The following is a 27,589-nucleotide window of genomic DNA, read 5'->3' as shown; positions in this document are numbered from 1 at the left end:
TTTCTTTTTCTGTCTGAGACTGACCGTTGATAAAACTCTGTTAAAAAAAATAAAAATAAAGCTCCATACAGTATAAAGGTTGATGTTTGTATTAAAGCTCCATACAGTATAAAAGTAGACATTTGTGTTAAAGCTACAGCATAAACATAGATCTGTATTAAAACTGCATACAGTATAAAAGGTAGAAGTTTGGATTCATACCAATCTGTGAAAAGCATACCATCACCCAGCTGTCAGTCAAAGAAATGAAAGAGGCCCCGTCCTCAGTCCTCCACACTTTTAGTGGCTGAAATCGACCTACTTTCGCGTCTGTTACATCTAGTTTGTCCCCCCATCTGAACCCGAGTGGTGTTTTGTTGCTGGACTTCTGTGTTGGTCACAGGTTGTCTATAACAAACACCATGTTCGAGCATAAGGGTGTCCTTCAGTGCACGTGGCACCAGGACACCATCCATCCATCCATACATACATCCATACAAAAAACCGGGGAAAAAACCTCAGCAACATAAGCACATATGGATTACATTTATATAGCACTTTTCTATTGTTATCCGATACCCAAAGCACGTACAGTAACCATTATTCATTCATACCACATACATGAACTACATCTGTAGCCCCTCCAACCACCACCAAGATCATTCATACGCATTCACACAAGGCAAGGTGGGTAAGGTGTCTTGCCCAAGGACACTACAACAGAGACTGGGAGAGAGTGGGATTCGAATCGTTGCCAACCCTCTGGTTATTGGACGGTTATTGGACGACCCGCTCTACTGCCTGAGTCACTGCTGCCTGCACACTTGAGCAACCCTCCATCCTCTGCTGCTCACCATGAGCAGTGTCCATGGAGGTGGAAACTATTGGTAGAGACGAAAAAAAAACATGTACCAGGCTGGAAATATGTCTTTGGCTATTTTAACATGGGGGTCAATGGAGAATTGCTCACTTCTGGTCCCAGCCCCCAGCGGCAGCCGAGGAACTGCAGGTTTTTGAACGCGGAAGTGGTATTCCCCCACAACTCCCCCCTTGGTAGGAACACACCGAGCCTGGGAAAGTATTGTGAGGGTCTGTTAGGAATGTCTGGCAGAACCTGGCAGAGCTTCAACCAGATCCCGAGGGAGGCTGGGGACACTGAGTCCGAGTCGACCATGTTCTCCACTATAGCAGTAAGGTCTCAGGTGCCTGCCATGGCGGCACCCCCTGAACACGGTGGTGGACACCAGAAGTAAGGGATGCCGTCTAGCTGAAGAAGGAGTCCTATTGAGTCTGGTTGGCCAGTGGGACTCCTGAGGCAGCTGATGGGCCCCAGCAGGCCAATTGTACTGGAGCTCAGGTAGTTGCGGAAGCAAAGACTCAGGTCTGGAAGAAGTTCGGGGAGGCTATGAAGGAAGGCTTCGAAGAACTTCTGACAAACTGTCTGGCGTCAGGCCTCAGAAGGGGCAAGGCAATTTTATTTATATAGCCCGACAAAGTTTGTCTCAAAGGGTTTTACACAGCATCATAACAACATCCCCTGCCTTTAGACCCTCACATTGAATCCCAAAAAAACCCCTTTAACAGGGAAAAAAAATTGGAGAAGCAGAGGAGGGATCCCTCACCCAGAATGGGCAGACGTGCAATAGATGTTGTATACAGACAAGAAAACAGTTTACAAAACAGAATGTAGGAAGACATGGGAATGGTTAACAAGAGCTGATGAAGGCAGCTTCTGGTGGGTAGGAAAGGCAGGGAGAGCAGGCCAGCTTAATGGGAGTAATGGATGGAAGACTGGATCATGCAAGCAGTTCTCTGCCAACACGATTTACAGTGGAGGCAGAGGTGGTGGTCCCTTTTTTCATAAAGAGAGACTGGAGGATGGGGCACCAAGTGGCGCAGTAGGTTGAGTGGGCGCCCCATGTTTAGAGGCTACAGTCCTCGCTGCAGGCGGCCCCGGTTCGAATCCCGCATTGGGCAGCCCTTTCCTCCATGTTATTCCCCCTCTCTCTGCCTCTCCATTTCCTGTCTCTCTCAAACTGTAAAGGCATGAAAAGCCAAAAAATATACTTTAAAAAAAGGAGGACTGGAGGATATGTTCCAACTATCGGGCGATCACACTCGTTAGTGTGTCCAAGTGGCAGGCCACCTTCGAGGTGGCTTGCCCCCTCAAGTTTGGAGGAGAACTCCTGCCTCAAATGGAGGAGTTTAAGTATATCGGGGTCTTGTTCATGAGTGAAGGAAGGATAGAGTGTGAGAATGACAGGTGAATCTGTGCAGCACCCGCAATTATACGGTCAATGTACCGGTCTGTCGTGGTGAAGAAGGAGCTGAGCCAAAAGGTGAAGCTCTCGATTTACCAGTCAGTCTACGTTCCTACCCTCACCTATGGTCATGGTCATGAACTTTGGGTCACGACCGACAGAACTAGATCACAGATACAAGCGGCCAAAATGAGTTTCCTCCGCAGGGTGGTGGGGCACTACCCTGGTGAGGAGCTCTGTCACCTGGGAGGAGCTCGGAGTAAAGCCGATGCTCCTCCACATCGAAAGGAGCCAGCTGAGGTGGCTCGGGCATCTGTATTGGATGCCTCCTGGACACCTCCCTTGGAAGGTATTCCAGGCATGCCCCACCAGGACGAGGCCTCGAGGAAGACCCAGGACACTCGGCTGGCCTGCAAACGCCTTGGAGGAGGTGTCCAGGGAGAGGAAATCTGGACTTCCATAGGCTACCTAATATATTTGACCTGCCCGGTTGTTTCAGTTCATCATGCATGATGGCAACGCTGTAGACGACAGAGCAGAGCCAGCACAGACACACAGCAGCAGTCACCACCCTCACAGTGACCCTGGTGGGGTAACGCAGGGGGTCACAGATCGCCACGTAGCGGTCCACCGATATCAGCACCATGCTCCCCACAGAGGCAGAGATGAGGGTGTAAGGCAGGAGAAAGTACAGAGCACACATGACGTCTCCCAGGACCCAGCAGGTCCCAGTCATGAGGGTCTCAACCGGGATCACCAGGAGGCCCACGAAGAAGTCTGAGACCGCCAGAGGAGGATGAAGTTGGTGGGAGAGTGAAGCTTCCTGAAACAACAGAACGGCAACAAGGTCATAACAAAACCAGCAGCTTAGAATAAACTAAACACATGGGTAAAAAGAGTAAAAGGCCACTGGATCAGGTTCATCACACTGAGGCAGAATCAACCTGAACCCTGTGATTTTCCTTCAGCCTCACTGAACCTGTGTTAAAACAAATGTCTGGATGTTACACAAGAGAAAACAGGAAGTTCCTCAGACAACATGGGAGCAGGAATGCAAAGAGGAAAACGATGAAACTCAAAGTGTCCACACTGTGACAGACCCTAAAGTTACAGAACAAATGCTGTACAAACAGGGAGACAGTTGATAAGTTAAATGTTTTGTTCTCTCGCTCTCTGTGGGAACAAACCAGTGACATTTGAACATTTTCAACAATAATGTCAGAAACAACAACTCAAACTGTGGATTTAGACAACATGGTTCAACAGTGAGTGAGCACAGTGTGGGCACCTGAAGTGGGAGATGGAGATGATGAGCAGCAGGTTGAGAGCAGCAGTGAGCAGTATTCACCTCCCAGCCCCCCCCCACCACCCTCCATCCTTCACCACCAGTCTTCATCATCAAATCACTTCAGTCTGTAAACACTTCTTTTTCTTTCTGACACTGACCGTTGATAAAAAATAGATGTTTGTGTAGATGTTTGTATTAAAGCTCCATACAGTATAAAGGTAGATGTTTGTGTTAAAGCTCCATACAGCATATAGGTAGATGTTTGTGTTAAAGCTCCATACAGTATAAAGGTAGATGTTTGTGTTAAAGCTCCATACAGCATATAGGTAGATGTTTGTGTTAAAGCTCCATACAGTATAAAGGTAGATGTTTGTGTTAAAGCTCCATACAGTATAAAGGTAGATGTTTGTGTTAAAGCTCCATACAGCATATAGGTAGATGTTTGTGTTAAAGCTCCATACAGTATAAAGGTAGATGTTTGTGTTAAAGCTCCATACAGTATAAAGGTAGATGTTTGTGTTAAAGCTCCATACAGCATATAGGTAGATGTTTGTGTTAAAGCTCCATACAGTATAAAGGTAGATGTTTGTGTTAAAGCTCCACACAGTATAAAGGTAGATGTTTGTGTTAAAGCTCCATACAGTATAAAGGTAGATGTCCATGTGTAGTGTGATTATAAAGCAGCTCTAGGTTCTATATTAAAGCGGAAGTAAGCGATCCGGTCGTTTTGGCTAACTTCTTGTCAGCCGATGGAGTTAGCACTAGTTGTGCTAGTTAGACTAGTACACATACACTTGGTCGTCCTGTCACGTTATTTAATATAACACCAAACATTACATGGTGTCAGACGAAAAACTCGGAAATGCATGGCAAGAATGGCACACTTCAAACTACCGCCAAGCTCTTTGTGTCCGAGCTCTTTGTCTCCGAAGGTCAAGTCAGCCGATAAAGTGCAAGCAGTACAGGACTGGCCCACACCCACTTCCAGGAGAGAGGTCCAAGTTTTCTGGGGTTTGGAAACTTTTATAGAAAGTTTATAAGGAACTTCAGTCACATTGCTGACCCTTTACATGCCTTGACTTCCTCCAAGGCTCAGTTCTCCTGGTCCACTCAAGCAGAGTCAGCGTTCCAGAGACTTAAGTGCAGTTTTGTGGGAGACCGGAAACTGTTGGCCATAAAGTTAGCATTGGAGGAGTGAAACACTGACTGAGGGGACTGAACATCCCATTCCTGTGTGGACCAATCATAAAAACATTGAATACATTAAGTCAGCCAAAAGACTCAACCCTCTGCAAGCCAGGTGGCACTTTTTTCTCCGGTTAAATTTACGTTGTCATACAGGCCAGGCTCCAAAATCTTGACCAGATGCGTTGTCTAGACTGTTCAAAGAATCCTTCGTGGTTGGCTGTGTTTCCTGGAGATTGAGGATCAGGTTAGGAGAGCCAATCAGGAGTACAGATTCCACCTGAGGTACCACAAAACAGACTGTTCATCACTCCTGACTTAAGGGTTCTGTGATTGCTTGGGCTCATGCATCTCTGGTCTCTCGTCATCCAGTTTTCCACGGAACACTGGCCCGGGTGCGAGAAAGGTTTTTGGTGGCTTGGAATGAGGAATGATGTCAATGAATATGTGTCGGCCTGCCCAGTGTGTGAGCAGAACAAGAGCAGAATGGCCCCAGTGCTGGACTCCTCCAGCCTCTCCATGTGCCACAGCGGCCCTGGTCGGACATATCACTCGACTTCGGTCACTGGTCGGGGCCGCGCTCAGAAGGTGACACTGCTGTGTTGACAGTAGTGGATTGTTCTCTAAGATGGTGCGGTTTATACTGCCGTCTAAACTTTGCTCAGCCAAAGAGACGGCAGAGACCCTTCTGAACCATGTTTGTCGAGTTTTGGGGTTTCCCAGGAATGTCCTCTCAGGGTCCGTGGTTCATGCACAATTTCTGGAGGCCTTCTGCCAGTTTTATGGGTGGCGGACATTTAGTCTGACCTCTGGCCACCATCCTCAGCCTAAGGGCAGTCAGAGCGGTTAAATCAGGACCTGGTGACTGGACTCCGTTGCTTAGTGTCCTAGAATCCCACTTCTTGGAGCAGGTATGTTATGTGGGTGGAGTATGCGCACAACACGCTGCCCAGCGCTCCCACTGGCATGTCTCCCGTCCAATGTGTGTTTGGCTATCAACCACTGCTGTTTCCGGCACTGGAGGCGGTGATTGCCATGGTTCGTCATTGCAGGCGTACGTGGTCACGGCCCATCAGAATCTCCTAAGGACTTCCCAAGCCTACAAGAGGAACGCTGACAGGAGAGGAGTCCCCGCCCCCTGACTATCAGGTTGGTCAGCAGGTCTGGCTGTCTACTTGGGACCTGCGCCTCAAGTTGGCTCCATGTTTTGTCAGTCCAATCCAGTGTCCAAAGGTTTTGTGTGTGTGGAGACTAAAGCTACCCAGATCCCACCTTTCACATCAGCAAGATCCGGCCCATCAGGAATAGCCCTCTGAACCCCTACCGCCTCCCCGCTTCATTGATGGGGGTCCTGTTTACACTGTGAAGAAGCTTCTGGCGGCTAGCCGCAGGGGGGAGGGGCTTCCAGTATTTGGTGGACTGGGAGGGCAACGGTCCGAGGAGAGTCGTGGGTCCCTTCTCGGAACATCGTCGACCCTGACCTCATAAGGGACTTCCACAGGGACCATCCTTCTGATCCTGGGAATAACAGAACATTACCAGACAGATGGTAACACTTTACAATAAGGTACACAAAATTAGAGTAGTTAATGAGTAACTAATGAAGAACTTAATGAGGAACTAATGAGTAGTTAGTGAGGAATTGAGGTACACAAAATTACAGTAGTTACTGAGGAACTAAGTTACACAAAATAAGAGTAGTTACTGGAGGAACTAATGATTAACTACTATTAGTTAATGGTCATTCGGTAACACTTTACAATAACCATAGTTTATAAATGGTAAATAGACCATTTATAAATGGTAAACAGATAGTTTACTAATGTTTAATCATCATTTATAAACATCATATAGACCAATTATGAATGGTAAATAGATAATTTATTAATGTTCAACCATAATCTATAATTGGCAAATAGGTAGTTTATTTATGTAAGTTAATAGATAATTTACCATTAACAAGCAATTAAATTATGATTAATAATGTTTATTAATTATTAAATGGACTATTTATTAAATGTTTATATAAGGTTTAAATGTTGGTTGTAAAACATCTATAAAGATTAAAATGTGTATCAGTTGGCACTTTGGTAAATGGTTAATATTTGGTTTATAACCATCTATAAACATTACTTAGATGGTTATTGTAAAGTGGCGACTTATGTTCATAATTATTTAAATGATTAATATGTTGTTTGTATACTGTAAATCATCAAGTGACATTTATTTTGACTTCTTTAATGGTGATCTATCACAGAGTGATTATTTTTTGCAAAAGAATAGGGTCTGATCATCATATTGAACACATTTATGAACAGAGTCAACAACATGCAACACTGTACCACATAAATATGTGGTAGGCAAAAATGGTGGGATTACAACACAACAATGACAACTTAATTTTGTTGATTAAATTTGAATTGATTGATACAATATTCAGGCACACTGCACTTTAAAATTAAAGGGATAGTTCCACGCCAAAAATTCAAATTTCACTCATTATCTACTCCCCCTCATGTGGACTAAGGGCTGGGAGAGAAGTTTCAGAGTCCTCCGTGGCTTCTCTGAGTTACAGCGGGGCTCCCGTGCATTATTTTTTCAGAACAATTTCTCATGTTGGGGCTTCAATACAAGAGGGACATTACAGACGAGCACTATGGAGGTATTTGGATGTTTTTTGGTGTGTCTTTTTGGACGAAGAAAAGTGAGCTCCGTTCTCAACCGTCATATGGACATGCAGTGCTGCACGGAGCCCCACTGTAACTCAGAGAAGCCACGGAGGACTATGAAACTTCTCCCAGCCCTTAGTCCACATGAGAGGGAGTAGATAATGAGTGAAATTTGATTTTGGGTGAACTATCCCTTTAATTTTAAAGTGCAGTGTGCCTGAATATTGTATCATCAATTCAAATTTAATCATCAAATTTAAAATTACGTTGTCATTCTTGTGTTGTAATCCACCATTTTTGCCTACCACCATATTTATCTGTGGTACAGTGTTGCATGTTATTGTTATGTGTTCAATACGATGATCAGACCCTGTTCTTTGCAAAAGAAATATCACTCTGTGATAGATCACCATTAAAAGAAGTCAAATAAATGTCACTTGATGATTTACAGACAAACAACGTATTAATCATTTAAATAATTATGAACATAAGTCGCCACTTTACAATAACTATCTAAGTAATGTTTATAGATGGTTTATAAACCAAATATTAACCATTTACAAAGTGCCACTGATACACATTTTAATCTTTATAGATGTTTTTACAACCAACATTTAAACCTTATATAAACATTTAATAAATAGTCCATTAATAATTAATAACATTATTAATCATAATTTAATTGCTTGTTAATGGTAAATTAACTATTAACTTACATAAATAAACTACCTATTTGCCAATTATAGATACATAAATAAATTATCTATTTACCATTCATAATTGGTCTATATAATGTTTATAATGATGATTAAACATTACTAAACTATCTGTTTTACCATTTATAAATGGTCTTTTAACCATTTATAAATGGTCTATTTACCATTTATAAATAGTCTTTTAACCATTTATAAATGGTCTATTTACCATTTATAAACTATGGTTATTGTAAAGTGTTACCAGTGGTTTTTCATTTCTTCATCTTCATCTTTACATTAGTAGTTCCTTAAAAAAACCACAGCAGGATTCTTGAGAAGCTTTTATTCATTAATTTCAGACCACATACACATCATATGACCATCCATGTTGCCTTCTAAATAAATATGATAGTTGTCACATGTTTGGTAGGCTAAATGAATGTATCATGGGCTGTGTAGTACTGTATACTGATCACACCGTGGTTCACAGTAAAGTTGTTTGAGGTGCACACAATTTAGAGTAGTTATTTACTATGAAACAAATTGGAGTGAATGAGGAACTCACTATTAGTTTATGGCGAGTTCTTCAGTAACTCCTAATCAAATAACTGAGGAACTAACTGTTACTTAATCATTAGTTACCCTTTGTGTACCTTATAGTAAAGTGAGAATCAAAATGAGTAGGTAATGAGTACTGAATCATTACTGAATCATTAGTTACCCTTTTGTGTACCTTATAGTAAAGTGAGACATCAAAATGACTAGGTAATGAGTACTGAATCATTACTGAATCATTAGTTACTCTTTTTGTGCACCTTATAGTAAAGTGAGAAATCAATATGAGTAGGTAATAAGTACTGAATCATTACCTAGTCATTAGTTACTATTTTTGTATAAGGTACACAAACATTACAGTAGTTACTGATAAACTAATGAAGAACCAAAATAATCATTTGCCTCCATGTGCACCAAAATAACTTTTGTCTTCACAGGCACCAAAATAAGATTTTACCTGCACAGGTACACCAAAATAACATTTTTTTTAATGTCCACACACAAGAAAATGACATAAAATGAGGAACCAAAATAATCATTTGCCCCTATGTGCACCAAAATGACATAGAATGTTTAAAAAAAGAAAGAAAAAAAAAAGAATCTCGACGATAGAGGATGAGGATGTGACCGTACAGTATAAGTACATTTTAATGGTATCTGTTTTAAGAAATATATATGTACAAATTCGGTAAGATTGCTTCTCAAATTTACTGTAAGATAACTTTGTCCAAAGTGAATTTAGCCCTCTAAAACTGACCGTTGTTTGGTTAACCGAACATTACATCGATGCTATGCTTGCACATGTTTTACATTAATTAAATAACTTATGAACTGTTTATGATTGAGACGATCTGTGAACAGCATCTGAATCGGGGGGTTCTCCACTTTCCGAGGGTCCTTGAATGGTGCCTCTATGACAACAAGTGACACTGGAAGAGATGCAAATTACCACAGGTGACCAGTCATAAACCTGAAAAGAATAACTAAAATACCAGGTTACATATAATAGTATTCATGAAATTACAACTCTTTACCTTTTTACATCACTTTTTACTTTAAACAAAACATTGACCTTTTTAATATGAATTAACACAATGAATTGTAATAAATACAGGGGACCAAATGATTAAATCAGTGTAAAAGTACCAGCCAGCCAAACGCCAGCCCTGAATGCTAACAGCGTTAGCATAACAAGCTAATCGGGAGCTAGCACCAATGCTAACGCTAGCTAGCGGCGCTAATCGCGAGCGCTAAAATAACACTCTCATTCTTCCACGCCTGCTTACCAACGAAACAAGCACCAACACTTTATATCCTTATAAGCTACTCATTGTTAGCAGGCTATTTCTTAGCTACAGCTCACCAATGGGCCATGTGCCTCTGTCAAAACCCCGGACATAACTGCCGTGATCAGCAACACCGGTAGTCACGCCGACTTTTCAAAATAAAATACAGGTACAAAACTCTTAAATAAAATACTCAGAGTTACAAATAATGATTAAATAAATAAAGTCTTAACAGCTACATTCTGTTAACTGACCATAGAATCGATGCTATGCTAGGGTTTAGAAGGCTACATTCACTTTGGAGAAAGTTAGTCAAATTTGAGGAGTCATCTTACACATCTTAAAAAATTATTAAAAGACAGATATCATTAAAATATACTCATCACTGTACTCCAGATATCATCGAAATGGGATTTTCTTTCGTTTGCTTTTCCCTGCATGGTCCATTGCTTCTCTTGTGCCAAGCGAATTCACTGCTCCTCACAGTAAAGATGCACAGGTGAGCCACAGGAAATGATGATCTCGTTTCCAAAATAAAAGACAAATGACACTTTGTAAATTACCTTTAATATGATAAGAACATTACTACATTTGTTGTTTTTATGTTTATTTATTTAGTTTCTGAATATTAGTTAAGGTCAGGTCTTTATTTCTTACATATTAAGCAGACGTTATATTCAGTGCTTTTATTTTGACAGCGCCTCGCCGAGACCTCACAAACATCCGGTGCTTCGGATTTTACCGGCAGTAGGAAAAGTGTGTCTGCAAGGCTAAGAGTGTGTCTTCAATGCTAAAAGTGTGCCTAACTTACATGAAACGCCCTAGCACCTGGCTAATAAGGGGCACAAGGTTTGTTTTTGTTACATGTTCATGCTATATTTATGTCCGGCTCGGGTTTGGTCGCCGTTGATAGTCTCATGTATGGAACGTGTTGTGGTTAGCGGTAGCTATTAGCATTGGCCGAGCTGCCATGTCAGTCTGTATAGAAGTGAGATGGAGTTAAGCTAACTCGTTGGTTGTTTTATTAATGCAACAGGACATATTTTGTCTGTTTGATGTGAGGTATGCTAAGGTTAAAAACAGTTTATTGGATTAAAAACGAGCGGTTAAAAATAGTTATTTAATGGTAATACAGCACTCCATTTGGATATTGTCTTTTGATTAAAATAGATAAAAAGGGAGTCAACTTACATGATTCTTTATGTGATATAAGCAGTTAAAATAATTTCATTTAAGTAAAAGGAAAGGTAACTGTATTTTATTTTTCTTCTTCTCATAGCTCTTACGGTGTGTTTGCAATTGAATACGGCCCACAAATAAAGCAATGTGAACCATCAGTTTGAGAGTTCGACCATCATTTAGCCGGGGACGCTAAACACATGGTATTTTTTATTAGAATAACCTATTACTATTATTTCTTTTCTTTTCTTTTCTTTCTTTCTTTCTTTCTTTAACATTCTATGTCATTTTCTTGTGTGTGGACACAAAAAAAATGTTATTTTGGTGTACCTGTGCAGGTAAATGATTATTTTGGTTCCTCATTAGTTCATCAGTAACTACTGTAATGTTTGTGTACCTTACACAAAAATAGTAACTACTGAGTAGGTAATGATTGAGTACTTATTACCTACTCATTTTGATGTCTCACTTTACTTTAAGGTACACAAAAAGGGTAGCTAATGATTAAGTAATGATTCAGTACTTATTACCTACTCATTTTGATGTCTCACTTTACTTTAAGGTACACAAAAGGGGTAACTAATGATTAAGTAATGATTCAGTACTCATTACTTACTCATTTTGATGTCTCACTTTACTTTAAGGTACACAAAAATAGTAACTAATGATTCATTACTCATTACCTACTCATTTTGATGTCTCACTTTACCTTAAGGTACACAAAAAGGGTAACTAATGATTAAGTAACAGTTAGTTCCTCAGTTATTTGATTAAGAGTTACTGAAGAACTCACCATTAACTAATAGTGGGTTCCTCATTCACTCCAAATTTGTTCCATAGTAAATAACTACTACTACTTTGTGCACCTCAAACAACTTTACTGTGAACAACGGTGTGATTGGTATACAGTACTTTACACACAGCCCCCATGATACATTCATTTAGCCTACCAAACATGTGACAAACTATCATATTCATTTCAAAGGCATCATAGTACATAATTACATGGATGGTCTATCAGCTTCACGGCCGTTTCGGCTAATGCTGCGTTCAAGGCAGGCTTTTGAAACCGTAAGTTACAGCTTCAAGTCACAACTACGACTTGGTAGCGTTCCAGGTAACCCGTAGCTCGTGTTTTTACCATCCTGTTGTCTGTGAAAGTTCCCTATAACGGCCACTCGTAACTTCCGACCCGTGAACTCGTACCAGATCGAACTGGTATGACTTCACAGGAAGGAAAAACACAAAGTACGAGTTTCTTTGAACGCACCATGAGTTAGCAGCCCCCGCCCTTGTCAGGCATCAATTGGTCCTCGTGCTACGTCACCACATTCACGCGCATCCCTTGGCTGCACACACAGCCCTTCATGCCGTTCTCTCTCCTCATTGGATAACACTTGTATCCCACAAGGAAAATTTTCTCCTCGGGTTACAGCAGAGCAGAGTGACGGAGAGACTCGTGTTTAGGCTGAAATACTTCATGTAAGTGATTGCTGACGGAAAATAGGACTATTGTTAATGTGTATGTCGTCTGAAATTAATGAATAAAATCTTCTCAAGAATCTTGCTGTCTGTGATTTTTTTTAAAGGAACTAATTGTAAAGATGAAGAAATGAAAAACCACTCATTATGTATCACTTTAGGGCTGCTGGACATGTTATTGAGTAAGGATTCTGTACTGATGAAGTAACTAGTTCACTAATCATCAAGTTGTGATGAACTTTCTATGAAATTTGATCATGAGTTAATGAAGAACTGATCATTAATAGTTCATCATTAGTTCCTCAGTAACTACTCCTCTGAAATTTGATCAGGGGTTCCTGAAGAACTGACCATTAACTAATAGTAGTTAATCATTAGTTCCTCAGTAACTACTGTAATTTTGTGTACCTTAGTTCCTCAGTAACTACTGTAATTTTGTGTACCTCAATTCCTCACTAACTACTCATTAGTTCCTCATTAGTTCTTCATTAGTTACTCATTAACTACTCTAATTTTGTGTACCTTATTGTAAAGTGTTACCGACAGAGTTGTTTTAGAGGTAAATTCATGCAAAACCATTGATGTGCGTTGTCTTCAGGGACAGTTTTTCATCAAGCAGTCTCTGTATTTACCTCTAAAACAACAATGGTAACGTTGTGTTATTATCTCATAGCGTGGTGAATGTGCAGGTCACAACTTGTCCACCAGAGCGGTTTGGAGTTGTTGGATTGTGTATTTGATGAGTTTGATGAGAGAAACCAAGAAATCCCATTAGCCTCTGTAGTGTAGCTCTGAGCAGCTTGCGGCTCTGCTCCACCGTTCTAAAAATAGCTTGCACCGACAAGGTAAGGTAATGAACCTACTGCTAAGACTATAGGGATTATGGCAATGGGCCAATTTGCCAAAAATGTTGAACCATCCCTTTAATATAACACCAATCATTACAGAGACCATCTGATGGCTTGCCTGAGAAGTGCCCACAGAATTTAATTGTACAATTGTACAATGAAAATAAAGTCTTCTAAATTCTAAGTTTTAATCTAAGTAAGCATCTTGTCGACTTTCACTGAACCTTTCGTTGACGTTAATGAGTTTAATGTACATTTAAGTCTCATAATAATTTTAGTTGCCGGCTTTAGTAGACAGTGCATTAAGGTGTCTGTGGGCCCACAAATTATGTTTAAGTGACCTTGAAGTTGGTAAACTGATTTTTTCTGAGTTAATCCATTTGAGGGTTAAAAATGTATATTATTGTTTGTGCATTTATATATGGTACAGCAAAAAGAGGGACATTTAATTTACAGTGATTTCTTTAAAAAGGAACATTCATATTTTTATTTCATTAGAAATAATCATTTCTTTATTAAGTGAAAAATGAGACGTATTTTTCTAAAAGAAGGAATCATACATTCTGAGAGAGACATAGACAGACACATTTGGTTTAAAATCTTTATTAAAACTATAACTTATGAAAGGCGAGTTCACAGGTTAAAGAAATATTTCATGTGTGTACTTTGAAAAGAGATCCAAGATAGTATTTGGAGTTAATCAGGGTTAAATTATGGTTAAATTGATAAAGAAGAACCCAGGAGCCCTGCACTCATCAGTGTGACTACTGAGGGGAAGCTGTGTCACAAATTCACAAGTGAGATAAAAGTGGCTGATTTGCCTAAAAACAGCTCTTGGTGCTCACAACTGTTGAGTTTCAGCCTAAGTGGAAGTTGTTCAATTTTGAGTCTCTGAAATTACTGCATGTAATGGTGTTCACACACTGCAGAGTTTGGAGCTTGAGAGGGTTATACATGAACTGTTTGACTCTGTTAATCCACTTACTGACCAACACAACTGGCAGAGCTGCAACATTTTTGTGTGAACATCAATGACAGCAACAGTGCCACAAAAAAATGTCTACTTGTGTTTTCGTTCATATACTGTATTTCCCCAGTAATAAGCTCATAGTCAATTAAAAACTGGCCCTTTTACATCAACAAATAAAGGCCAGCCCCAGAGGCCAGGGCAAATTAAAAATTCACTGCTTGGGACAGTCGCCACCTGGAACAAACTGGACAAGGATATGATGAGAAAGTCTTTCAAAGGTTGCGGACTGTGTGTGAAAACTGGAAAGTGAAGACGACCTCGTCCTCTGCTTCGGAGAGGGACAGCAGGTCTCCGCTCTATCTCCAGAGATGGACCGCAGTTCACACTGTGGAATGGGAGCACATTGGTCCCGTGTGTACAATGGAGACGGAGCGGAGAGGAAGTATGTGGAAACTGGGGGTGACCCACCTCCGACAGCACATTAAGGACAACAGGAGCCAAGCAGCCCAAGATGAAGATTAGCACTGAACAATGAGCTTATTACAAATTTACAGAGCAGAGGAAGAAAATGGAAAATAAGGAGACATCATAATAAAATATGAGCATGTATACTTATAAAACAGAGGGAATTAGAAACAAAGGCCTCTTGCAAATAAAAGCCTGGCTTCAATAAGACCTGGTACCCTGCGCAGTTGAGATGATTATTTGAGGAAATACAATATAATTCATTTCTTAAATTTAGATTGTCTAGATTTCATGGCTTATTCATAGAGCAGTCTCTCCGCAGCCTCTCTACAGTACATTGGCCCTGCGGGAGCCAGGCTGCAGTATCTGCAGAGTCACAACCAGTCTGATACCTTTTCTAAACCAGGGGTAGAACAAGGCGTAGATTATAGGGTTCAGACAGGAGTTCAAATATACGAGGTAGAATATAGAAGTTGCACTGGGAGAATTGAGTAAATTTTTTCCTGCAAGAGTAATACCATAATATGGACAGAAACACAATAGAAACACAAATACAAGAACACCAAGAGTCCTGGCTGCTTTCAGCTCAGATTTCTTTGTGGTTAGAGTCAGTGAGCTCTGCAGTGTGACAGCTGTAATGTGAGAGCGCATGGCACGAGCCTGAGACACAGCCACCACAAACACTCTCATGTACAGAACTATGATGATAGTGATGGGAAGAATAAATGTCAGAACAAGGTCAACAGTTCCTGCAATATAATGAATAACAAGCACACATTCTCCATAACATGAAATGTGTCTGTTTGGATAAATCAGGTTGTCCTTTACAATGAGACCGTTATAGAAAACAGAGCAGGACCAACACAGACAAACACAGAGTTTAACTCTTTTTTCAGTGACTCTGGTTGTGTAACACAGAGGGTCACAAATAGCAACATAACGGTCGATGGATATCAGCACCATGTCTCCTACTGATGTGGAGGTGGTGATGAAGGACACAAATATATACACAGAACACATCAGATCACCAAGAAACCAGCAGAATGACTTTCGTAGGATTTCTCCCGGCATAAAAAACAGGCCAACGAAAAGGTCTGATACCGCCAGAGAGAGGAGGAGGATGTTAGTGGGTGTGTGAAGCTGCCTGGAGGGAGAAGAGAAAAATATCTGTAAGGCCCCATGTGACAGCACAGTCTATTCAAACAATGTCTGCTGATAAAGCACAAATCCAAAGACCATTCTGCTTGTAAAACTACAGAGGCATGTATTAAAATTAAATAAGTTCAGCTACCTGAAATGGGAGATTGTGATGATGACGAGCAGGTTCAGAGTTACAGTGAGCACAGTGATGGAGGAGCGTGCAATGTGAATGATGAAAGCTTCAGGCCAAGGAGATGTGGGCTTCCTGCAGGAGGTGTTGAGGAGCTGTGGGAAGCAGAGCTCAGCCTCTTCCATCATGAGAGGAGATAAGTGACCACAGCTCTGTCTGACTGCTCCTTTATCTCCTCTCCCTCCTCCTTCACTCTGTGAATCAAACTTTTCATTCGTCCAAAGTTTGATCCTCTCGTGTATTTACCCCCACCATCCTGACTCAGACTTCCACATCAAATCACTCAGTCTCTTCTTTTTCTCTGAATGTCCATCATCCTGCCAATTTCAATTTAATTTATTTGAAAGGGACAGTGTACAGTTCAAACATAAATGTTGCCATTTGATGCACTGTACCAGATTATAGCTTTAAGCTAATTTGCATCCAGCCAGACAACTGTCCCTATCAAAGTTACCCAGTATATTCACGATCAGTTTCCTTCCACACTTCACTGCTGGTATCTAATCCTGGAAGTATCCACCTGGATTCATACCAATCTGTGAAAAGCATACGATCACCCAGCTCATCCTCAGTCCTCAACACCTTCAGTGGCTGAGATTGTCTGTTACATCTAGTTTCTTTACCCATGCTGGACTTCTGTGTTGGTCACAGTTTGTCCATAACAAACACCATGTTCAAGCATCAGGGTGTCCACCAGTGCATGTGGCACCAGGACACCGCAGGCCAGAAGTCAATGATTTGTGGTCGTGTCATCTGACCTTTGGCCGCATGACTTAAACACTCAGATGAAGGGAGGGGCCGAGCTGTCAACTGATCACCACCTGGTGGTGAGTTGGAGCCGCTGGCGGTGGAGAAAGCTGGACAGACATGTCAGACCCAAACGTATCATGAAGCTCTGTTAGGAATGTCTGGCAGAACCCTCTGTCAGGGAGGTCTTCAACTGCCACCTCAAGGAGACCTTCAACCAGATCCCGAGGGAGGCTGGAGACACTGAGTCCGAGTGGACCATGTTCTCCACTGTAGCCGTAAGGTCTCAGGTGCCTGCAGGCGGCCCTGGTTCGAATCCCGCATTGGGCAGCCCTTTCCTGCATGTTATTCCCCCTCTCTCTGCCTCTCCATTTCTTGTCTCTCTCAAACTGTAAAGGCATGAAAAGCCAAAAAATATACTTTAAAAAAAGGGGGACTGGAGGATATGTTCCAACTATCGGGGGATCACACTTGTTAGTGTGTCCAAGTGGCAGGCCAGTTTGGAGGTGACTTGCCCCGTCAAGTTTGGAGGAGAACTCCTGCCTCAAATGGAGGAGTATGTATCTTGGGGTCTTGTTCATGAGTGAAGGAAGGATAGAGTGTGAGAATGACAGGCGAATCGGTAGCCTCGTAAACCCACCTCTCCCGGAACTGCATTTCATTTCATTCTGAAGGAGAGTCTGGCCTCATCCCCGCTCTAAGCGTCTGGGGTGGGCGGGGGCTGGGCGGGAGTATTAGCGTTGACAGACAACCCCATTCAACCAATCAGCAAGTTGGTGTAGTGACGGGGCTTTGCACCAGTCGGTCCCTGATTGGCCAACGTGCTGTGTCAATCACAGCGGCGACGCTGATTGGCTCGGCCTTCTGAGGGTTTCAGTCCAAACGCTTAGAATGGGGATGAGGCCAGACTCTCCCTCAGAATGAAATGAAATGCAGTTCCGGGAGAGGCGGGTTTACGAGGCTAGCGAATCGGTGCAGTGCCCGCGGTAATACGGTCAATGTACCGGTCTGTCGTGGTGAAGAAGGAGCTGAGCCAAAAGGTGATGCTCCCGATTTACCAGTCAGTCTACGTTCCTACCCTCACCTATGGTCATGAACTTTGGGTCATGACCGACAGAACTAGATCTCAGATACAAGCGGCCAAAATGAGTTTCCTCCGCAGGGTGGTGGGGCACCACCCTGGTGAGGAGCTCTGTCACCCGGGAGGAGCTCGGAGTAAAGCCGATGCTCCTCCACATCGAAAGGAGCCAACTGAGGTGGCTCGGGCATCTGTATTGGATGCCTCCTGGACACCTCCCTTGGAAGGTATTCCAGGCATGCCCCACCAGGAGGAGGCCTCGAGGAAGACCCAGGACACTCGGCTGGCCTGGGAATGCCTTGGAGGAGGTGTCCAGGGAGAGGAAATCTGGACTTCCATAGGACAGAGTTATAGACAAGACAGTGGCACAGCAGATTTTGCTAACGTAAACCAACCGCTGTTGAATACTTGGGGCAAAGAACCACCTGATGTGAAGCCAAACTTTCATTTAGAATTGTTGAATTGTTGCGTCTGTTGCGTATTCACATCACAGCTGGTTTGAATTATTTTCATGCTAAATATTCACCAGCAAATATTTAGCATCTTCTTGTCTTTAATTTGTCACGTCCCCACTGTGTGAAGACCTTATATCATTGTTATTTGTCTTGTGGGTGGTTTTTCAGATTAATGGCCCCAGAGCGATAAATAACCCACCAGTTTTGGTGCTTGTATCCACAGGTGAAAGATTATTAATACTATGGTGCACTATAAACATCAGGCCACCTGTGTGTGTGTGTGTGTGTGTGTGTGTGTGTGTGTGTGTGTGTGTGTGTGTGTGTGTGTGTGTGTGTGTGTGTGTGTGTGTGTGTGTGTGTGTGGTGGGTGGGTGGATGGATGGATGGATGGATGGATATTCTTATTATTTTGATATTTTCTGACTTTAGTCTGATTGCAATTGTTCATTTTGACTGTAAGCGTGTGTGTATTCTTGTACATTCTCACTCATTTCCAGTGATTTGAATATTACAAATGGCCATATTCAGGCTTCAACATTAATTGTTCAGCCTTAATTCATATATATAGATATTTTACATGGGATGTAGACTCATGGTTTCACTACATGTATTTTAAGGTTTATTTATTTAGTTGTTCTCACAGTAACTGGAGCCTCAATTCAGGCTGAAATGTTTCAACATGTGACACAAAAACAACATTTAATCTAAAGAAACATCGTTGGTGCACAGAAATACTATCTGAAAAAGACACAGCTGCAAATGTCTGAGCTCAGTTCACACAAGCAGCCGGATCTTAGACAGACTTCTGACATTTTGAGAGGCTATGATGCAGAAAACACCTGATGACCTCAGTCAAGCTTTCTGTTTCTTCTTCTGTAGATTTTTCAGTCATGAATCAGCCTCCACATACAGAAATCATATTCTCACATGTGCAGCTGCTTGAATTACTGCAAGTTTCCATTGTTTAAAAGAACAGTTACAGGACCAGACTGATAAATGTGTAGTAACAGTACTAGACTGATAATAAATCATTACATTTCTTGATCGATTACAGTGCAGTTACAGTACTGGATCAACAAGACTACCAGATTCAGCTGCAGGTGGACACAGTCCAGAGGCCTTCCACCTGCATGTGAACACATCATGTAACATTAGATTTAAGAACAGAGAGAGGGTCTCAGAGTCTCTACAGGACGTTGGCGTCACAGGATCCAGGCTGCAGGATCTGAAGAGTCACAATGAGTCTGACAGCTTTTCTGAACCAGGGGTAGAACAGGGCGTAGAGGAGCGGGTTCAGACAGGAGTTAAAATACAACACAAAGCTCATGAAGGTCTCAGTTGAAGAACCAACCAGGATGTTTCCACCCGACATATTCAGACAATAATACGGAGAGTAACAGATCAGAAACACAGCTATCAGAACCCCCAGAGTCCGGGCCGCCTTCAGCTCAGACCTCTTTGCTGTCACGGTCATCGAGTACCCGACGGTGACGGTGCGCATGGCTCGAGCCTGAGACACCGCCACTGCAAACACTCTGACATACAGAACTGTGATGATGGCGATGGGGATGACGAAGGCGACAACAAGGTCCACATCTCCTGCCACGTTTGCCACACACTCTCCCTCACAGGGATTTGACCTGCCCGGTTGGTTCAGTTCATCATACATGATGGCAACGCTGTAGACGACAGAGCAGAGCCAGCAGAGACACACAGCAGCAGTCACCACCCTCACAGTGACCCTGGTGGGGTAACGCAGGGGGTCACAGATCGCCACGTAGCGGTCCACCGATATCAGCACCATGCTCCCCACGGAGGCAGAGACAATGGTATAAGCTAGGACAAAGTACAGAGCACACATGAGGTCTCCCAGAACCCAGCAGGTCCCCGTCATGAGGGTCTCAACCGGGATCCCCAGGAGGCCCACGAAGAAGTCTGAGACCGCCAGAGAGAGGAGGATGAAGTTGGTGGGGGAGTGCAGCTGCCTAAAAACACAGAATGGCAACAAGGTCATAACAAAACCAGCAGCTTAGAATAAACTAAACACATGGGTAAAAAGAGTAAAAGGCCACTGGATCAGGTTCATCACACTGAGGCAGAATCAACCTGAACCCTGCGGTTTTCCTTCAGCCTCACTGAACCTGTGTCAAAACAAATGTCTGGATGTTACACAAGAAAACAGGAAGTTCCTCAGACAACATCGGAGCATGAATGCAAAGAAGAAAACGATGAAACTCAAAGTTCCCACACTGTGACAGACCCTAAAGTTACAGAACAGAAGCTGTACAAACAGGGAGACAGTTGGTAAGTTAAAATTTTTGTTCTCTCGCTCTCTGTGGGAACAAACCAGTCAAATTTGAACATTTTCAACAATAATGTCAGAAACTAAACAACTCAAGCTGTGGATTTAGACAACATGGTTCAACAGTGAGTGAGCACAGTGTGGGCACCTGAAGTGGGAGATGGAGATGATGAGCAGCAGGTTGAGAGCAGCAGTGAGCACAGAGATGAAGAAGAGCAGGACGTAAACCAGCAGAGCCTCAGAGTGAGGAGGTGGTGGCCTCCTGCAGGAGGTGTTGAGGAGCTGTGGGAAGCAGAGCTCAGCCTCTTCCATCATGAGAGGAGCTGAGTGACCACAGCTCTGTCTGACTGCTCCTTTATCTCCTCTCCCTCCTCCTTCACTCTGTGAATCAAACTTTTTATTCGTCCAAAGTTTGATCCTCTCGTTTATTTACCCCCACCATCCCGACTGAGAATTCCACATCACATAACTCACTCTCTTCTTTTTCTCTGAATGTCCATCATCCAGTCAGACAACTGTCCCTATCAAAGTTGCCTAGTATATTCAGGATCAATTTCCTACCACACTTCACTGCTGGTCTCTAGTCCTGGAAGTATCCAGCTGGATTTATACCAATCTGTGAAGAGCATACCATGACCCAGCTGTCAGTCAAAGAGGCCCCATCCTCAGTCCTCCACACTTTTAGTGGCTAAGATCGACCTACTTTCGCGTCTGTTACATCTAGTTCGTCCACCCATGTTGGACTTCTGTGTTGGTCACAGTTTGTCCATAACAAACACCATGTTAGAGCATAAGGGTGTCCACCAGTGCATGTGGCACCAGGACACCGCAGGCCAGATGTCAATGATTTGTGGTCGTGTCATCTGACCTTTGGCCGCATGACTTAAACACTCAGATTAAGGGAGGGGCTGAGCTGTCAACTGATCACCACATGGTGGTGAGTTGGAGCCGCTGGTGTAACGGAGTTGCACTCACTCACCCAAAAAAAAAGGACGCGCAAACTGGCTGCCAAGCGCTCACTGAGTTCTTGGCAAAACGGTTTGCATCGTTGCCTGCTGTGCAGGAGACCAGGGTTCATACCGAGAAACACAACGTAGAGGGCCAGATTGACGTTGGTTACACTGACAGTGGAGAAAGCTGGACAGACCCAAACGTATCGTGAAGGTCTGTTAGGAATGTCTGGCAGAACCCTCTGTCAGGGAGGTCTTCAACTCCCACCTCAAGGAGAGCTTCAACCAGATCCCGAGGAAGGCTGGGGACATTGAGTCCGAGTGGACCATGTTCTCCACTATAGCAGTAAGGTCTCAGGTGCCTGCCATGGCGGCATCCGCCGAACCCGGTGGTGGACACCGGAAGTAAGGGATGCCGTCGAGCTGAAGAAGGAGTCCTATCAAGCCTGGCTGGCCAGTGGGACACCTGAGGCAGCTGATGGGCACCGGCAGGCCAATCGTACTGCAGCTCAGGTGGTTATGGAAGCAAAGACTCAGGTCTGGAAGAAGTTCGGGGAGGCCATGAAGGAAGACTTCTGGTAAGCTTAAAATAAATTGTAGCAAACCATCTGGCGTCAGGCCTCAGAAGGGGCAAGGCAAGGCAATTTTATTTGTATAGCCCGTTTTTACAAACAATTTGTCACAAAGGGCTTTACACAACATACTCTGCCCTTAGACCCTCACATCGACTTCCAAAAAAAGCCATGCCTTTTGACAGGGAAAAAATTGGAGAAGCAACAGAGGAGGGATCCCTCACCCAGAACAGACAGACGTGCAATAGATGTTGTATACAGTCAAGAAAACAGTTTACAAAACAGAATATGGGAAGACATGGAAATGGTTAACAAGAGCTGATGAAGGCAGCTTCTGGTGGGTAGGAAAGGCAGGGAGAGCAGGCCAGCTTAATGGGAGTAAAGGATGGAAGAGTGGATCATGCAAGCCATTCTCTGCCAACACTATTTACAGTGGAGGCGGGGAGCTGTTGACTTCGACTGGGGATATTGTCGGGCGGTGGTAGGAATACTTCAAGGATCTCCTCAGCCCCACTGACACACCTTCAATAGAGGAAGCAGAGGCTGAGCACCCAGAGGTTGATTCATCCATCACAAGCTCAAGTCACTGAGGTAGTTCAGAAGCTCATCAGTGGCAAGGCACCGTGGGTGGATGAGATCCGCCCTGAGTACCTCAAGTCTCATGTTGTGGGGCTGTCTTGGCTGACAAGCCTGTCATGTCCCACTGTGTAAAGACCTTATATCATTGAAATCTGTCCTGAGGGTGAAACTCTGTGCTGGAAATATTGCTGGCATTTTAAATATTCAAGTGTCTCATGGGATTTTTCAAATTAATGGCTCCAGAGAGATAAATAATCTACCAGGTTTGGTGCATGTAACCACAGGTGAAAGATTATTATTACTTTGGTGCACTATAAACATCATGTCACCTCAGCGATCATCACTAGATTTGTATCGGGGCTGAATGATATGCAAAATGTGTACATATATAGAAATTCTTGTTGTAATTTTGGTATTTTCTGACATGAGTCAGGACTGTAGTCTGATTGTAATTATTCATTTTGACTGTAACATCTGGAGAAGATGTTTCATAGGCCGGTGTCTTCATGTACGTTATGACTCATCTCCAGTGATTTGAATATTACACATGGCCATATTGAGACTTTAACATTAATTGTTCAGCCTAATTCATATAGATCCATGTGGGATGTAGACTCATGTATTTTTTTTTAGGGTTTATTTGTTTATTTGGTTCTTATAATATTTGACTGTTTAATCTGATCTCTGGTCTCAGTGACTGAGGTCTCCACTAAGGTTGAACTGTTTGAACATGTGACACATAAACAACATTTATTCCAAAAAAACATCTTTCCTGCACAGAAATGTTATTTGAAAGAGACACAGCTGCTGATGTCTGAGCTCAGTTCACACAAGCAGCCGGATCTTAGACAGACTTCAGACACTCTGAAAGGCTACGATTTAGAAAACACCTGATGACCTCGGAGCATCAAACTTTATGTTTCTTCTGTGGATTTTCCAGTCATGAATCAGCCTCCACATACAGAAATTATATTCTCACATGTGCATTGGATTCAGGTTGAATTATTGCAAGTTTCCTGTTTATGAGAACAGTTACAAGACCAAATTGATAAATGTGTAGTAACAGTATTAGACTGATAACAAATCATTACATTTCTGGATCTATTACAGTGCAGTTACAGTACTGGATCAACAAGACTACCAGATTCAGCTGCAGGTGGACACAGTCCAGAGGCCTTCCACCTGCACCTGAACACATCATGTAATATTAAGTTTTGTCCAAGAACAGAGAGAGGGTCTCAGAGTCTCTACAGGACGTTGGCGTCACAAGATCCAGGCTGCAGGATCTGAAGAGTCACAATGAGTCTCACAGCTTTTCTGAACCAGGGGTAGAACAGGGCGTAGAGGAGCGGGTTCAGACAGGAGTTAAAATACAACACAAAGCTCATGAAGGTCTCAGTTGAAGAACCCACCAGGATGTTTCCACCAGACATAGTCAGACAGTAGTACGAAGAGTAACAGATCAGAAACACAGCTATCAGAACCCCCAGAGTCCGGGCTGCCTTCAGCTCAGACCTCTTTGCTGTCACGGTCATCGAGTACCCGACGGTCACAGTGCGCATGGCTCGAGCCTGAGACACCGCCACTGCAAACACTCTGACATACAGTACTGTGATGATGGCGATGGGGATGACGAAGGCAACAACAAGGTCCACATCTCCTGCCACGCTCACCACACACTCTCCGTGACAGGGATTTGACCTGCCCGGTTGTTTCAGTTCATCATGCATGATGGCAACGCTGTAGACAGCAGAGCAGAGCCAGCAGAGACACACAGCAGCAGTCACCACCCTCACAGTGACCCTGGTGGGGTAACGCAGGGGGTCACAGATCGCCACGTAGCGGTCCACCGATATCAGCACCATGCTCCCCACGGAGGCAGAGATGACGGTGTAAGGCAGGAGAAAGTACAGAGCACACATGAGGTCTCCCAGAACCCAGCAGGTCCCCATCATGAGGGTCTCAACCGGGATCACCAGGAGGCCCACGAAGAAGTCTGAGACGGCCAGAGAGAGGAGGATGAAGTTGGTGGGGGAGTGAAGCTTCCTAAAAACACAAAACAGCAACAAAGTCATAACAAAACCAGCAGTTTAGAATAATCTAAACACAAGTTAAAAGAGTAAAAGGCCACTGGATCAGGTTCATCACACTGAGGCAGAATCAACCTGAACCCTGTGGTTTTCCTTCAGCCTCACTGAACCTGTGTCAAAACAAATGTCTGGATGTTACACAAGAGAAAACAGGAAGTTCCTCAGACAACATGGGAGCATGAATGCAAAGAAGAAAAGTGTGAACTGTTCCCACACTGTGACAGACCCTAAAGTTACAGAAGAAATGCTGTAAAAACAGATGGACAGTAAATAAGTTAAATATTTTGTTCTCTCGCTCTCTGTGGGAACAAACCAATGACATTTGAACATTTTCAACAATAAGCCGGTGCATATTCTCATTTGTCCAGGTCATAGTATTTCAAAGGAGGTTAAATCGAAAGCAACTAGACAAAGACAAATAACTAAGTCCAGTTGCTTTCGATTTAACCTCCTTTGAAATTTTGCAAAGAAGAAAAGTGTGAACTGTTCCCACACTGTGACAGACCCTAAAGTTACAGAACAAATGCTGTACAAACAGGGAGACAGTTGATAAGTTAAATGATTTGTTCTCTTGTCTCTGTGGGAACAAACCAGTGACATTTGAACATTTTCAACAATAATATCAGAAACCAAACAACTCAAGCTGTGGATTTAGACAACATGGTTCAACAGTGAGTGAGCACAGTGTGGGCACCTGAAGTGGGAGATGGAGATGATGAGCAGCAGGTTGAGAGCAGCAGTGAGCACAGAGATGAAGAAGAGCAGGACGTAAACCAGCAGAGCCTCAGAGTGAGGAGGTGGTGGCCTCCTGCAGGAGGTGTTGAGGAGCTGTGGGAAGCAGAGCTCAGCCTCTTCCATCATGAGAGGAGCTGAGTGACCACAGCTCTGTCTGACTGCTCCTTTATCTCCTCTCCCTCCTCCTTCACTCTGTGAATCAAACTTTTCATTCGTCCAAAGTTTGATCCTCTCATGTATTCACCCCCGCCATCCTGACTCAGACTTCCACATCAAATCACTCAGTCTCTTCTTTTTCTCTGCATGTCCATCATCCAGCCAGACAACTGTCCCTATCAAAGTTATCCAGTATATTCAGGAAAACAAAATTTCCTTCCACACTTCACTGCTGGTATCTAATGCTGGAAGTATCCAGTTGGATTCATACCAATCTGTGTAAGCATACCATCACCCAGCTCATCCTCAGTCCTCAACACCTTCAGTGGCTGAGATTGTCTGTTACATCTAGTTTCTTTACCCATGCTGGACTTCTGTGTTGGTCACAGTTTGTCCATAACAAACACCATGTTCAAGCATCAGGATGTCCACCAGTGCATGTGGCACCAGGACACCGCAAGCCAGGGGGTCAATGATTTGTGGTCGTGTCATCTGACCTTTGGCCGCATGACTTAAACACTCAGATGAAGGGAGGGGCTGAGCTGTCAACTGATCACCACCTGGTGGTGAGTTGGAGCCGCTGGTGGTGGAGAAAGCTGGACAGACATGTCAGACCCAAACGTATCATGAAGCTCTGTTAGGAATGTCTGGCAGAACCCTCTGTCTGGTCTTCAACTCCCACCTCAAGGAGACCTTCAACCAGATCCCGAGGGAGGCTGGGGACATCGAGTCCGAGTGGACCATGTTCTCCACTGTAGCCGTAAGGTCTCAGGTGCCTGCCATGGCGGCATCCCCCGAACCCTGTGATGGACACCAGAAGTAAGAGATGCCGTCGAGCTGAAGAAGGACCCCATGAAGAATAGCTGTGGCTTTGCCGCAGCTAATGGGGATCCGTATAATAAACAAACAAACAAGGAGTCCTATCAAGCCTGACTGGCCAGTAGGACTCCTAAGGCAGCTGATGGGCACCGGCAGGCCAATTGTACTGCAGCTCAGGTAGTTGCGGAAGCAAAGACTCAGGTCTGGAAGAAGTTCGGGGAGGCTATGAAGAAAGACTTCTGGTAAGCTTAAAAGAAATTCTAGCAAACCATCTGGCGTCAGGCCTCAGAAGGGGCAAGGCAAGGCAATTCAATTTTATTTGTATGGCCCGTTTTTACAAACAATTTGTCACAAAGGGCTTTACACAGCATCATAACAACATCCTCTGCCCTTAGACCCTCACATCGACTCCCCAAAAAAACCTTGCCTTTTGACAGGGAAAAAATTGGAGACGCAACAGAGGAGGGATCCCTCACCCAGAACAGGCAGATGTGCAATAGATGTTGTATACAGACAAGAAAACAGTTTACAAAACAGAATATGGGAAGACATGGAATGGTTAAAGGGACAACGAGGAGTTTTGGAAAAGCAAAGTGTTTTCACACTACATTTATTAGCCTCCGCGCGCACCGTGAATTTCCTTGACCGGCGCAAGACGGACTCATGTTTTCATTCATCAAGAATTCAGTCAGAGGTTTGAATACGATCACATACCGTCGTAGTTCCGACCATAAACGGCGATTCGGCGGCGTTATTCTCATGACTCACCACAAAACCGAAAGTAAGGAAAGGCTGGTCGGCTCGACCAGCATCTCCGCCACCACTAATAATAATAAAATAACGATAGACACAAAACGATATATTTATCGAAAATGGGCCCATTAACAAGTGGTAACGTAGATTCATCCCCATTA

General features: G+C 43.4%; 3 protein-coding genes across 3 annotated transcripts; all 3 read right to left on the bottom strand.

Annotated features, from left to right (window-relative positions):
• Positions 1–15,189: 15,189 nt before the first annotated feature.
• Positions 15,190–16,320, bottom strand: LOC311004207 (trace amine-associated receptor 13c-like; the record flags this gene model as incomplete). The annotated part of the gene is made up of 2 exons (XM_083996160.1): positions 15,190–16,006; positions 16,154–16,320. The coding sequence occupies 2 exons, from the start codon at positions 16,318–16,320 to the stop codon at positions 15,190–15,192; spliced, it is 984 nt and encodes a 327-aa protein (XP_083852286.1).
• Positions 16,321–19,658: 3,338 nt separating this feature from the next.
• On the bottom strand, positions 19,659–21,086 carry LOC311004208 (trace amine-associated receptor 7e-like; the record flags this gene model as incomplete). Its single annotated transcript, XM_083996161.1, has 2 exons — positions 19,659–20,457; positions 20,923–21,086. 2 exons carry the CDS (start codon positions 21,084–21,086, stop codon positions 19,659–19,661), a joined length of 963 nt encoding a protein of 320 aa, XP_083852287.1.
• Positions 21,087–24,122: 3,036 nt separating this feature from the next.
• On the bottom strand, positions 24,123–25,823 carry LOC311004163 (trace amine-associated receptor 7e-like; the record flags this gene model as incomplete). The annotated part of the gene is made up of 2 exons (XM_083996109.1): positions 24,123–24,921; positions 25,660–25,823. 2 exons carry the CDS (start codon positions 25,821–25,823, stop codon positions 24,123–24,125), a joined length of 963 nt encoding a protein of 320 aa, XP_083852235.1.
• Positions 25,824–27,589: the final 1,766 nt, after the last annotated feature.

The sequence above is a fragment of the Trachurus trachurus genome (assembly GCF_905171665.1).
Source record: "Trachurus trachurus genome assembly, chromosome: 21".
NCBI lineage: Eukaryota > Metazoa > Chordata > Actinopteri > Carangiformes > Carangidae > Trachurus > Trachurus trachurus.
Note: the sequence above shows the minus strand (reverse complement) of the source record. Positions and strands in the feature narration are given on the sequence as shown.